Raw genomic sequence first — 13,587 nt, forward strand, 5'->3', positions numbered from 1 at the left:
ATGAATGGAGTTGGTTTGGTTTTTTTGTTTTCTTCTACTCCGATGGTTCATTTTTCCAATTCAGTGACTGTAGTTTTAGCAAAGGTATAAAAGAATGAGTGCTGTACTTACTAGTGAAGTGCTTGCTTTTCCAGAACTGGCTGGAAAGCAGTCCCTTTATTCTGGTCTTTTGCCTCATTCCCTGGACATCGGTACCACATGCCTTACCACTAGCTTACAGTAGGTGCTTTATCTACAGGGCTGGTAACTGTAGTAAGTTAAGTCAATATTTCGGATGGATTTAGAAGACATGTAGTTCTTCCTGGTTATATCAGTCTAAATAAATGTTTATAGGCTTGCTTCCGGTGGTAATCACTGTGATAACAAAATATTTCTGAACTACTTACAGCTTTACAGCTGTCACATGCTTTTGCGGTGAAGGAGAATATTTACATATGGGGAAACAGAAAGTCAGAGAAGGTTTGTGATTTCCTGAGGGTAGCAAGGAAACTGTAGCTCCTATTCTCCTTTTGCACAAATCTTAACCTTTCTGTTACAGTTCCCTACAGCTGGGTTGGTATTGTTCATCTTTTTGGAAAATACTAGTGCTATTTTTCATAACAGTGTATGCATGAAAGAAGTTTTAAATTTAAAAGTAAGATCTGTAACTAAGTATAATTAATGCTGTCACAGCTGTCATACAGAATGTGAGCACATCGCATAAGATGAGTATCCAGTCTTGCAAATCACTCTTAAGTAAATTAACTTGATAGGGAAAACCCTGTTATATATAAGATCTATGGTTATGCTTGATAGAATGAGGACTTCATGGCGTGTATAAAGTTGCATATGCTTTTATTAATTGGAAAAAAATAATCTATATGAATACATTCTATCCTGTAACATGGCATAGAAAACTAACCTTTAGAGACTGTGTTGATTGCTAGTGTTTTGTCTCATGCAAGTCTGACCTATTTAATTTAATTAAATGGGGCATATGTACTATACTTTAAATTCTGGGAGTGATTTCAAACCAAAATTGTGGGAATGTCTAGAAGGTGGTATGCTCCAGAGGTGACACAGCTCCATAACATTAGTATTTAGTAGAATAAAATCCTGATACAGTGAAAAATACAGCAACTGTGTGAATTATGGTATTTGGTTTTTTTACCAACACAGTTTCAAAGAACATTCGAATCTTTAAGAAATGTATCCAGTAAATCTGATCTACAGAAAACCTACCAGAAGTTTCGAAAAGATCTGGAAAATCTTGATTACTTGGCATACAAACGTCAGCAGGTAAGAACATGGAAGCTTGGTAGAAAAACATAGAATACTGGGCCTAAACATGGTGGTTGGTAAAACTGATGTGTTTGACAGAGTTATTGTTTGATCAGTAGGGTTTTATGCTTTGTGTAATGTCATCAGGTAAACCAGTACGAGGGGTGACAATTCTATTTAATGCCTATGATGTTGGACTGCATGGTTTTTGATTTCTCAACAGAAAGATAAATAAAGCGAGTGAAACTTAGCAGACTATTAAACTTTTCATTAACATAACAAATTTGTTTTAATTAAAGGGCATAAAAATACTGTTTGGGTTTTTTGATTTGAAAAAATGAAGTAAATCCACATAAGTTAATGGAATCAGATGTTGACCGTGCATGCAAACCACTAATTTTTCCTTCATTAGAAATGAATTTACAAGGCTAGATTGCATAGAACTTTGGCATGTACGCAGTCTTTGACTCATGCTTGCAAGAACAAGGTTAAATTGAATTGTTAACATGTATTTAATGTTGGACATACTTTCTGTCACTTATGCATGGCTTCTGTGAAAATGTCAGTTCTCATAATAGGTATTATTTTGTGTTCTTTGTAAAATAAGACTTTACCTCTTTCAGAGCACACTGATGAAATGCTCTAGCATTTCTATGTGGGCGTTGTTTTGGTTTATATTTTTCTGAATTCTGTCACTTGGTGTCAGTGTTGTCAAACACTTCATTTGCTCGGGGGCAGATCACTTACAGTTGTTTATATCAGGTAATTGATTAGAGAGTTAAAAATTAGCAAAGGGCTCAGGGACAGATGGTATCTGAACACATGAATATTTGATTCTTGAGATAGGGAGGTCAGGGAGCAATTGGCTTGGGTGAGTTTGTGTGATGGGAGCTGTTACACTAGTAGCACCGTAGCATAGTTCTTTGTGCCCTTTGACATGGGGCTGCCAGCAACCAAAAGACAATGTTTTAACTGGCAACTAATGTGGCTTTATGTTATCTGATCTCATAATTAGGTCAAACATAATAAATGTCATATCTGCAAGGGCTTGGAGAACATTTCTGAGCCAGGAAGTGTAAATTATCTTCTTAGGCTAGCATCACACTTCTATTTGGAGTAGATTTTCTAGTCTGAATTTTCACTCTTGACTTTACAAAATTCCTTGTTATTTCAAGTGATATATGTCTGGTTCTCTAGCAGGCTCTGAATATGCTTCAACAACATCCTTCATTTCACCTAGAGCAGTGCATCTTTTCTCCTGTTTTCAGATCTTCACTACCATTCCCTTCTCAATACTTGGCTCTTTCAAGCCATTTGGAGAATCTCAATATCCTTGTTTAATATCAGGCATGCATATATCTCCTCATGCTGGTTCTGATCTATGTTTAACTGTGCCAGCAGAAGCTTTTGCATGTGGAGATTCTAAAGGTATATTAGGTGTAAAATCACTTCTTGCTTTCAATCACAGAATAGAAGATAGGCTATTCTGTCTTCTATTCTGTGATTGAATCTTTCTAAAATGTTATACAATGCTATTAAGAAAATAAACTAGGCAAAGGCTGAAATTATTAAAACAAAACCAAAAACAAACCCCAAAGCAAAAACAAATGAGGGAGACTAGCGATGTTCTCTGTGTCTTAGTTAATTTGCATGGTGTACCTGATCAGTAGTTTTATGATTCTCTTGACTACTATTTTACCTGGTTTTGATACTGAGATTTTCATCTCAATAGAACTTGCTTGGAGAGTCTGCAGTGAGGGGTTTGAAAAGCTGCCATATCTAATTTGTTTTAGAAGATACTTTGAATTGTGTCCTGTTTTGGAAAGTGATCTGTCTGTAAAAGATCAAGATTTGGTTTGATTACTGTGCAAAAAGCACAGACCTGAATTGTGACTGAAGCTGTTCTGAGTTTGTGACATTTGTATCTGAGTTGGTGGAGTGTGTGCATTTAATTGGTAATGACTTACATGCTCTCTTATTAGATTAAGGGTATATTCATAGTCCCACTGGCAAAATGTTGAATCACTATTATCTGTTTGGAGGCAGACAATTGTATACAATATGAATATGAATGCATTCATGGTAAGGTAAGCATTTTATGTAGTCGGAGTAATGAATATTGCTTTTGCATGAAATATGGTTATCTGCTTCTGTCCTTATTTTTTAGACATGAGACAAAGTGCAATATAGCAATGTTCAGTGTTGAATTTCAGTGTTGAAGTTTATAGGACAGATGGGAAATTAGAACTGTGCCTTTTAAAGGATATTTAAAATGACCCATGTTGACTCTGATTTATAATATAGACCAAACTTCTATGAGTTGTAGAAGTGTACAAGAGGTAAACATGTTTGGGGTGATGGTTTATATTAAGTAATTTTTAACTGTTAATTTTCAGAATGGGGTAGATCTTGAGTTTTCAGATAGCCAGCAGATTGCCAAGAGAAATGTCTCTTTAAAACGGGCAGTGAGGTCAAGAATTCAGTTCTGGCTTTCTTTATACAAAAACCCCAAAGTTGTTAGCATATGTTGGTTAAACTCCTGAGAGCTCAGATTCTACCTTTGCAAATAGGCTGAGTGTGTGTATGAGCTGGCATGGAACTGGTCACGGTGGCTAAATTCTTTGGTGATTGCAGAGGGGGAAGATGTGCAGTTCTTGATGTCAGCCATTTTTATGTTGCAAAGCTGAACAGTGTGGATGACATCTAGTGTTGTGGTCAAGAAGCCTGAGCAATGCTCGTCACCATTCCTCTGTGTCCCAAACACAATATGAAATATTGAATTGCATCTATATGCCACATCTAGTTACTGTTGCTGCCTGTGATGAACTCCCACCATATTCAAGTCTGCTCCCAAATACATTGCTCTGTGTCAGAGCTTTCCTTCTTACTCTTGGTGAGTGGAATACACATCTCTACCTCTACAGGCTTGCCATACTTTTCTGAGAGAGATGGCTTGTTAGCCAAGTTAGTTGGAAGTCAGGCCAGATGAAGATGAAATACAAAATATTTATACTCAACAGTGGAATGTAGGCTGACCCCTTGCAAATGTTGCCAAATGATGGTGGTGGAGAAACGCCCAGCATCTGCTCACACTTGGGTTGTGGTCCCTTGGTTGGCCAAGCTGAGTGCTGGCTCCTGCAGACCCACCCACAGCCCTGGTATGGGCTTCATGGTCCCATGCCTTTTACTCTTTCCATTCTGGCATTTGTGTGACCCTGCACAGAGATGTTTCAGTGTGCTAAACTGCCTTAAAATTACTTGCTTTTCGGTGATCGCATTATTTTGTTACTCAGTTGCTCACTTAGCACTCTCTCTCCCCCATGCAGATGGATGTCCTTTCATCTGTCTAACGTATGGTGACCTGATCTTTCTGCATGATTCTAAGGGTTAGGTTGTATCCACTAGAGAAATTTGTCTGGGTTGAGAAAATCAGTTTATAGCCAGTTTGCCATTTTGAAGCCTTCCAGGTGATACCTGTTTCCAAGATATGTAGCTTTTCTTTCTTGTCCAGGAGACTGTCTGGCAATTCCTTTGAATTAAAACAAGCTTTTCATTTCCTTGGTACTGACTGTCTTCTCTGAAATTTGACTAAAAAAGAATAGTTCTGTGCCACAATGAATAGTAGAACTATTCTCTTGCTCTGTGACTTAGTGGAATGCTTCCAGTGAGAGTTAAATAAGTTTTACATTAAGCATTGTTTTGTATCAACCTAAATATTAACACATCTGCAATATGAATATCTACAGGGATAGGTCAGAATGGTAAAGCACTGTGGGATAAGAGGGGACTTAATGACAGGTCCCAACACTCTTCTTGGGATACCGTAGTAGGTGTACACTTCCTTTTTTCTTATATGGGACCTTGTTCTTACTGAAGGGAAATTGTCCATATATTGTTCAGCTGGAACAGTACTGCTTTAGGGCTATTCATTGTGAAGATCTTATTGTAAGGATATTTCAGGAGTGTTGGGCAATAGCTACAATAAAAATGGAATTATAATCAAATTCAGTGGTGTTTAGCACCTGTCAAACTGAAAGATCGCTCCTGCTGCTGCTGTTCTTAGTGTTAACAGTGCCTTTAGGAGGCCGGTAGCAGTGCCAGCTGTAATTCAGAGACACTTAGTTTTTGCCTACAAGTCTCTAGCAATGTGGTAATCCAACAGTTGACAACAAAACTTTAATATGTGAACACAGACAAAAGCAGTATCCTGTTGTAAAGTTATGCTAAACTAAGGTTTACTTATTTGATTTTGATTGTATGCCCTCAGGGTAATTTTGTGTTAAAGGACTGAATCTATGTGAAACCATTTTGCTTATTCCAATTTAAAATCTTTTTAGGATTGCTTCCTGATGATTGTTGTATTTAGAAATGTTTTAAGAAGCTGTGTTAGAAACTGAAGGAGGTAAGGACTGTACTGGAGACATTTATGGGGTACACAGTAATTGTCTTTGCTTATGGGAAATAATGCTTCAAGGAGACGGGGTAGAGTTCTTAACCTGTTCTACTTCAGAGCAGCCCATTGCTATCAGTACTGCAGTTGTCTTCATTATCATACAGGTCAAATTTACATTTTAAAATTCTTTATTTTGGAATGAAGACCTGTTTCTACAGTCAAATGGTATTTCTCTTTGTTAAAATCTAATAAGTGCACTTTTGTTCTCTACCTTTGATTGTTCACTTTGCTTTTTAAGATGGCATTGTGCTGGGCATGAGATGTGCTCTACTCCAGAAACAGCAGCCAAGTTTTCAAAAGAGATTATCACGTCGTTAACTGGCAGGTTTATTGTGTGACAAACTCTTTAAAAAGTATGCTGAAATTGGAGGAGTTGAGAGTAGAGTTGAATTATTTGTTGTCAACAAAACAAGCATTATGATGAAAATCTCAAGGAGCCCAGTCATTGTAGCTTATCTGGAAAAGGTTATGGCTTAGAACTATCACAAATAGAGGTACTTAACTAAATCTTTATTTTAGTACACACAAGTATGACAAGATCCAATGCATGGAAATCAGAAAAGTTCAAACCAGAAAGGAAATGAATGTTTTTGACAATGAACTACTGAGATGGCTTAGCTAAGAGGTGCTGTAAATTAACCACTGCTTGTAGCCTTTATATCCATAATCCCTGCCTTTCTAAAAGATGTGCAGTAACTGAGATGCAAATCAAAGGGCAGGAATTATTATGGAATTTTTTAAGGCTTGTGCTATTCAATGAATTTGAATGAGTATTCATTTTTTTTCTAAACTTAATAATGACGGTACATTTGGTTGTGTATTTGAGGGTAAAGGCAGAATTATGTCTTTCAAATTGCCATCCTAAATTAATAAATGGGTGAGTTTGTTTACTTTTGTATTTACCACTCTGCCACTGCCTATTCTTCTGCTGGGTTGGACATGTTAAGAGTTCTTGCTTAGGAATTTTCAAACAAGCCTAGCACCTCACTTTAGAGTAATTTTAAGGACATGTAGTCATTTGATTCCCATAGGCTTTTCTCAAAATGCCATCTTTCCTTTAATATTTAGTCACACATTATAAATTATAAAATGGGAGTATAGGCTATATTTCCAGTGTTCTAGCTTATCATCTCCCACTGATGTAAGAACAACTATCTATCATGATGTTGTGTAATTAAAATAATTGATTTATGCATTAATTTTAAAAAAAGCAAACAAATCAGTCTCAGTAGCTAAGAGTGTAAAACTATGACAATTCTGTTTACAGCCACTTGATGTTTCTTTGTAGTGCCATGATTACAGCTCTTGTCATTTAGCCATTGCTTCTCTCTGTCCTGTGTGTCTATATTTGCTTAATGTGTAGGGAAGTTTTCCTTTCCCCTGCCCACCCAAAAGTGTTAATACTCCCTTGTTTACAACTTTTTATTATGTATTCAGGGTGGTGGGGTGTAAGAGTTTTGTATCCCCCTTCAACTTTGCCACTGTGTGCACCATAGTTTAACAGCTCAGCTCTTTCTGGGTTTGCCTGTCTGTAGTGCTAGTCTTGCATGACTTGAAGCTGCACACAGTTCGTATCTTCATGTGCGCAGCTTTTCCATCCATGTGTGGAAGCCAGAACTCTGAGAAAAAGTCATGTCTTTTCCCTTTGAAGGAAGGAGAAGTCAAATGACAAGGGAAAAAAAAATGAGGCATGGTAGAGAATTTCTTTTAAAAAAACCTAGTTTGGCAATTTCTGAGGGTGGTGGGTTTTTTTTGTGTGTGTGGCTCCTAATATGGAGATCTGGTGCGCTCACTGTGCAGCTGCACAATGAGCAGGACAAAGGTTTTGCTGGTCAGGTCAAGACTTTACTTGTAAAAATCTGAGTGTCAAAATTGGGTAAAACAGACAAGAAACCCTAGGTGGGAAACCAGGAAGTGTAGTTGCATGGTCGGTCACATTTGCATCTAAGTGTCTGATACTTTTTTTGTGGTTAGTGCCTGATGCTGATGTCTTCAGAATCCAGCCTGATGTTAGTCAATGTGATGGGGCATAACAAGAAGCAGATTTTTAGTAAATACAAGTTTCTTTATAAAGAATTTTAAAAAGGTATTGAAATTTCTGCTGGAAGTATGAACACGGACAAACTGAAGAGTGGGCAGGATTCCTCTTTTGGACCAATAAAGGTGTATCCAAAACTCAAAGAGGAACCATTTGTGCCTAACTGCTCTTTTCCCAGCTGTGATAAATGGATGACACTTAAAGAAACAGGGCGGTATACTTTTGTCTTCCAAATGTAAAAAGAGAGAAGTAGTCACTCAAATCCTGCTGAAGATCCAGTCATGAAGGTAAAAGCGTAACTGTCTTGCATGTCTTTGAAATATTCTTGTGTGAGCTGGTGTAAGTGTTTTGGAATTTGGGGGAAATGGACAGAAGTCTAGTTTATCTTGTATCCACAATGAGAATTATGAGAAATAATCTCTTTCCCCTTTTCATATACTCTGTGGAGGATATAGGTAGTTAGTATGTAAAGCCCTCATCCTCCAAGATATGAAGAGTCAAATTATTATCTGAGGTGCCCATGGCAAAAAGCCCTTTAAAACTTCAACATTACAAGGGAAATAAAATTAAAAAAAGGGATGTTCTGAAACAGTTATATATTTTTCAGGAATATAAACAGTGATGGTGTAAAGCACTTGAGATAGATAAGTGGGGTTATTTAAACCTGTTTCTCACTTTCTTGAGGAAATGGAAGGGGACTGTAGGAAGACTGGGACTTGAGCAGAGGGCTAAAGGTGCTTTCCCCCACCCTGGTCTTTCCAAAGTTCAGTCTATTGCTGTTTCTATGAAACTGAGTTGCTGTCCTCAGTTTGGGTAAAAGATTCCAGACTAGTCTTGTCTCTGATAAATGTATCTAAAATGTCTTGGGAGCCAAGGATAGATAATGGTTTAAGTTTAACCATGGAATACCAAGGTAATTTAAAACCAAACCATATTAAATTGAGTATAACAGTGGGAAGAAAATGAGATCTTCAGCTAGGAATTAAATTACAGTAATAGCTAAGTAAGTAACGCTAAAGGGCATGACTTAAAAAGCTGATAAAGAATTTTGAGTGTGTGCCATGGGGGACTTGCAAACACCACTGATTTTGTACCTGAACATTTGGTATGGTACCATATATGTGTCCTACATTAATTTTAACTTGGTATTTTACTTCAGTGGTATCTTGTGGCTCAGATTAGAGCATTATTTTTTCAGTAGGCTAGCAACATATTTTTGTTTTTCCCCAAATGGAATATACTGATACTTCAGATGATATGTTTATTCCAATGTGGGACAAAACCAGAATTTGTGGAATGTAAATGGGCTTGGAGTCTAAAGAGAATGGTACTCACTGATGCAACAGTAACTGATAACATGACAATTACAGTATTCTGTAGGCAGCAACATCCTCTCAAGGAGCTAACAAAACTGTGTTTTTATACAGCAGGACTGAGGTGAGCCTTAAAAGGAATAAATTATTTGGGGTTAATAGTTTTTAATTTCTCAGGAGAGTTTATTAAAAAAAGAGTGCAATCAAGTGTATTTTAACAGTTTATTACTGTTAAGGCAGAGTTAAGTAGTGTAAGTCTCTTTGATGTTGATGCTAGGTCAAGCTGTGCTACATGATGAGCTTCCCTGGCCACTTTTGGAAAATAGTGACTGATTATCCTGTCCTGCTTTAATCAGCTGCTAATCACTGATGTCATCCTAATAAATTCCTGTCCCACAATCCCTTAGTACTATGGTTAGTGGAGAAACTGGTCTCTCCTTGCTGCTTCCCATTTACTTGCAAATGTTGACCAGAAGGATTAGCTATCGCCTCTTCAGTTTATATCAAGAAAGTACAGTGCAAATTTAGGATGATGCAGAGATTCAAAGTGGAAATGTTCAGTGCTCAAAAGAGAAGCAAAGTGATTTAGAATTAATTTGATTAAGTCTGTGAGCTTTGTTCCTTGAGCCTTTCCTAAGGCAAATCTATTGCTAACTTTGAAGTGGTATTGGATTTTCTTGAGCAGAGACTGTAAGATCAGGCTCTCTATCCTAATAATTAGGATTTTTAAAGAAAAAGGGTATTCTCTGAGCTGCTGAAGATGCAGTGACATTAACTAGACTTGGGTGCGTATGTTAAGAATCTAGGATTAGAGAGTGGTTTGACAAAGTGACTACTTGCCCTTATTTCAATGATAATTTTTCTGGCCTAATTAATTACAGTTCCTCACATCTTCAAGGAAGACAGTAGTAAAGAGCACCTGGTATGGAGGAATAACTGTGGGTGGGACAGATAAAGCAGATTATATGATTTAGCTGAGAGTAAAGGTGAAATAATGAATCTGTGTATTAAAATGCACAAAGGAGTAATTCTGTGCTACAGTGTCTAGACTTTCTGAAATGGCAGTCATTAGCTTCTGGTACAGATAACTGCTGTAGTTGGTTGGATTTTTTTTTATTTAAAAGTTATGTTTGGCTATGTTTGGGATGGACAGACTGTCTTCTACCCAAAAATAGTATTTGCTCCAAATTCAGATTAAAGTTCCTGTTCTATTTGATTTGTGAGGCTTAAACCAACACGGTCTAGTGAGTTTGATATTTGTAATTCTGAGTAATGTGTCTCTTCTCTTGACAGTGGTTTTTCAGAGTGCTTAATTTTCTGGTCCACTGCAAAATGGGAAAAATTTTGAAGTCTCTGGGATGATTTTAGAATTACAAGTGGTCACCAGCACTTCTGATGAACAAATAACAGGAGAAATCAATGCATTGCTGCATTAATATTGTGTCTGGTGATCCAAAATATGCTAATTACTTTAAAAGGATGATTCTTAAAAACTCAATTGAAAACAACTAAATACAAGGTTCTTTGTATACTGGCCAATTAATACCTAAAATCCTAACAACAATGAAGTAATCACCTTGGTAGAATTCAGCCAGCCACTGAAAGTCCTTTCTTTGACCATAAAGTTATAAAAGCCATACTTTCATACCTCCAAATGCTGATATCAGACAGGCACCTTTTGCTGTGGACTTTGGAAATCACACATTTAAACTGTTTGAGCATGCTGTAATCTTTCATAAGACCACCAAGAATTGCAAACCACTCCACTACCTTTTTCTGAAAGTTGTCTGGATTTACTTTCTTCTGATAGTAGTCATGGCAGTCTGAGTTCACCTGGGAGTTCCTGCGCAGTCAGTGTGGGTCTGCATTCTGGGATACTGCATGGTGTTCCTAGGGAGTTTCTGTAGCTGAAAAGACACCACCTTTCCTGGAGAAAGATGAGACAACACAGTGCAGCGGCTGCAGGTTCCTGCTTAATTCAGAATAAAGGGGTAACTGAAGTACTGTCTCCTTAGAGCTACAAAATTGTGCTGTTCTTGTTGCAGTGAGAAGCGGCTTGCTTCTCTGGGCATAGAGCACATCAGATGATTGACAGTGGTTTGCCTCTGGGCTCCTGAGTCTCTTACGTATGTCCAAGATACACACAGACCAAGACACACAAGCTGCTTTTCTGTGAGTCTTGTGTTGTCCGCTTTATGATCTACATCTGAACTGTAATCAGTGCAAATTTTGTCATGACATTAATTCTGTGCATGATCAGCTGCTTATTCATGAACTCTCTCCATAACAGAGAACAAGTCACACATTTTAAGAAAAAACCCTGGATCGGTTTATGTTGCCTGATAAGATAATCCCCATGTTAGCCAAATGGCTTTGAGGTATACAAAGTGTTTGAGAATAACTGGAAATCGTAAGAGAGCAGTGGTTTAATAAACATGTCTGAGCTGGGCATGCTTCAAGTTTATATGACTTATTTTCTGATTAATGGAAGCTCCTCTGAATAGAGGATTACTTTTTAGTAAACTTCTGTATTGAGGAGATAATCAAGGATCATAAATGGTCCACTTTGCAGGGGACTTTAATACTGTCCTCTCTGCTTCCAGTTAATGCTTTGTTGTGCCCAATGTCTCATTTATAGTAAGTATCAATAGATCTATATAACCCAGGTGGTCTACGGAGACTGCTTTGAGAATTACCATCTTGGGACTTCTGCCTTCCATCTTATTTTATTGACGTCAATACTTAATTTCTATATTCTGAGGTGACTTTATTTAAATCTGTTTAAATCTGAAGTAGTTTCAGGAAGTTAATAGTGTTATAAAATTACACCAATATAGCTAGGATCAGAGTCTAGTCTAATTGGACAAGAGCAATTTCAGTAAATAAAATGTTTTAAAACTAAATTGCTTGCCTCTTACTTGGAGGCCTGGCTTTGTTCACTACCAGCACACAATTCATGTGAATTGTACTCAGAATGAACATTAAGAAGACACAGCAGTATTACTATTACTGTATAATTCACTTTGAGATAATGGAAAAACTTTTAAAAATTGTCTTACTTTGGTAGCATGGGTAGACTTCTTCCACAGATACTTTCTATGCAGAGAGTACCAAGGTGGGGGGTGTGTGTGTTTTGTTTAGTTTTTTTTTGAAGTATCTGTAGTCATTCTATGTTTTTAGAAGAGTCCAAAGAATAGTAGAAATCAAGAGGGCTGTGTAACAACTCCCCATATTTTAACTCTCCCAGCTAAAATAAAAATTATTTGAGTGTTCCAGGAGATATGCAGCAATCTCACCTCCTCTCACCCCCCTTCTTTATTTTGTTTTGTCTTCTTTGTTCAGAAATAATGTTCCTCCTGAGACCCCTTGTGGAGATTTCCATTAATTATACTTAGTCCTGTTGCTGGGGAAGAATTTAATGGCAATAAGCTTTGCATGGACTCTAAAGTAAATTTAACGAATGCACACAGCTGTGAGCACCACACCTCTCCTTTGCAAATCAGTATGAACTTCATGAATTATATCCTGGACTTTTGGAATATATAATAACCTACTAGAGAAGAGAATAAAATACTCTGTGTGTTCAGGAGGGGTGAAGAGTGGGCTCAGCAACTGGGGAAAAAAATGGACTTGATAGGTGAGTCTTAATTGCTTGTGTTTGTTCTGATGATCTTTTCCTGTTTCCAGGTAGACAGGCAAAGTACATTTTTTGAAACCTGAGAGAATTTTGCGATAGAAAGGCACTGATACAGATGTTAAAAGAAAAAAAGAGATCTCTATATGGCCATAGGGGAAGAAATGTAGTACTTCAAATTGTTGTGAACTGCTTATTGATATAAGGGAACTTATAATAGTAGCATCAGCAAACCTGAGACATGGGAAGAGAGAGTAAACAGAATTGGAAGTACAAAGAGAAGACAAAGTACAGCCTCAAACTTGATTGTAATCCTTGTTCGTGATTGTTTCTCCTAATTATTTTGGGCAAGAAATTTCATCTGATCTTCAACAGGATCGCATAATACTTGTTTCATGTATTTGTGAAGCTACATAAAAATTAACAGGATTGCTTGTTGGAGACATTTGGATGTATATCTTTGCTGTTTTCAAAACTCCTGTTAGGATGGAGAACATTAGGGAGGGAAGGAAGCAGCAGTAATATGGAAAGGGAGAACGGATGAGAGAGAATCAGAGGAGTTCTCTCGTATTTCAGTTAAGTGCTATTTTGGGGCAACTCAAATGTGCCCCAAAGTGGGCACAGTTGTGGAAGTTTGTGTGGGTTTTCTTTGCTTGTCAATAAGAGCCATTTGCATTAGAAAAGTCTAAAACATTAGAAAAGTGGAAAGATAAGTGTAAATGTCACCAGAGAACCTGTGAGCTTTCAAGCCTAGTGCTTAGTGCGGGAGATCCTCTTGGAAACTAAGGCTGTGCCTGATGCCCTTGTGCCTCAGAACCATGGAAGGCCTGTGGTTGTGGGCTATGCAGGTCTTAAGACGTCCTTCTGCTGTGCACAGGAAGGTCAGGAA

General features: G+C 37.5%; 1 protein-coding gene across 7 annotated transcripts in view; it reads left to right on the forward strand.

The window, feature by feature from the left end:
* CTNNA3 (catenin alpha 3) overlaps window positions 1-13,587 on the forward strand; it is a 562,887-nt gene that overhangs the window by 62,751 nt on the left and 486,549 nt on the right. For 6 of the 7 annotated variants that reach the window (XM_075109794.1, XM_075109793.1, XM_075109796.1 and 3 more), the window contains one exon: window positions 1,159-1,278. In XM_075109794.1, the coding sequence (XP_074965895.1) occupies window positions 1,159-1,278 (120 nt within the window). Of the gene's footprint in view, window positions 1-1,158; window positions 1,279-12,432; window positions 12,702-13,587 lie in introns of those variants that run through there. The other variant, XM_075109798.1, reaches the window with a different exon arrangement.

The sequence above is a fragment of the Phalacrocorax aristotelis genome, chromosome 14 (genome assembly GCF_949628215.1).
Source record: "Phalacrocorax aristotelis chromosome 14, bGulAri2.1, whole genome shotgun sequence".
NCBI classification, from domain to species: domain Eukaryota; kingdom Metazoa; phylum Chordata; class Aves; order Suliformes; family Phalacrocoracidae; genus Phalacrocorax; species Phalacrocorax aristotelis.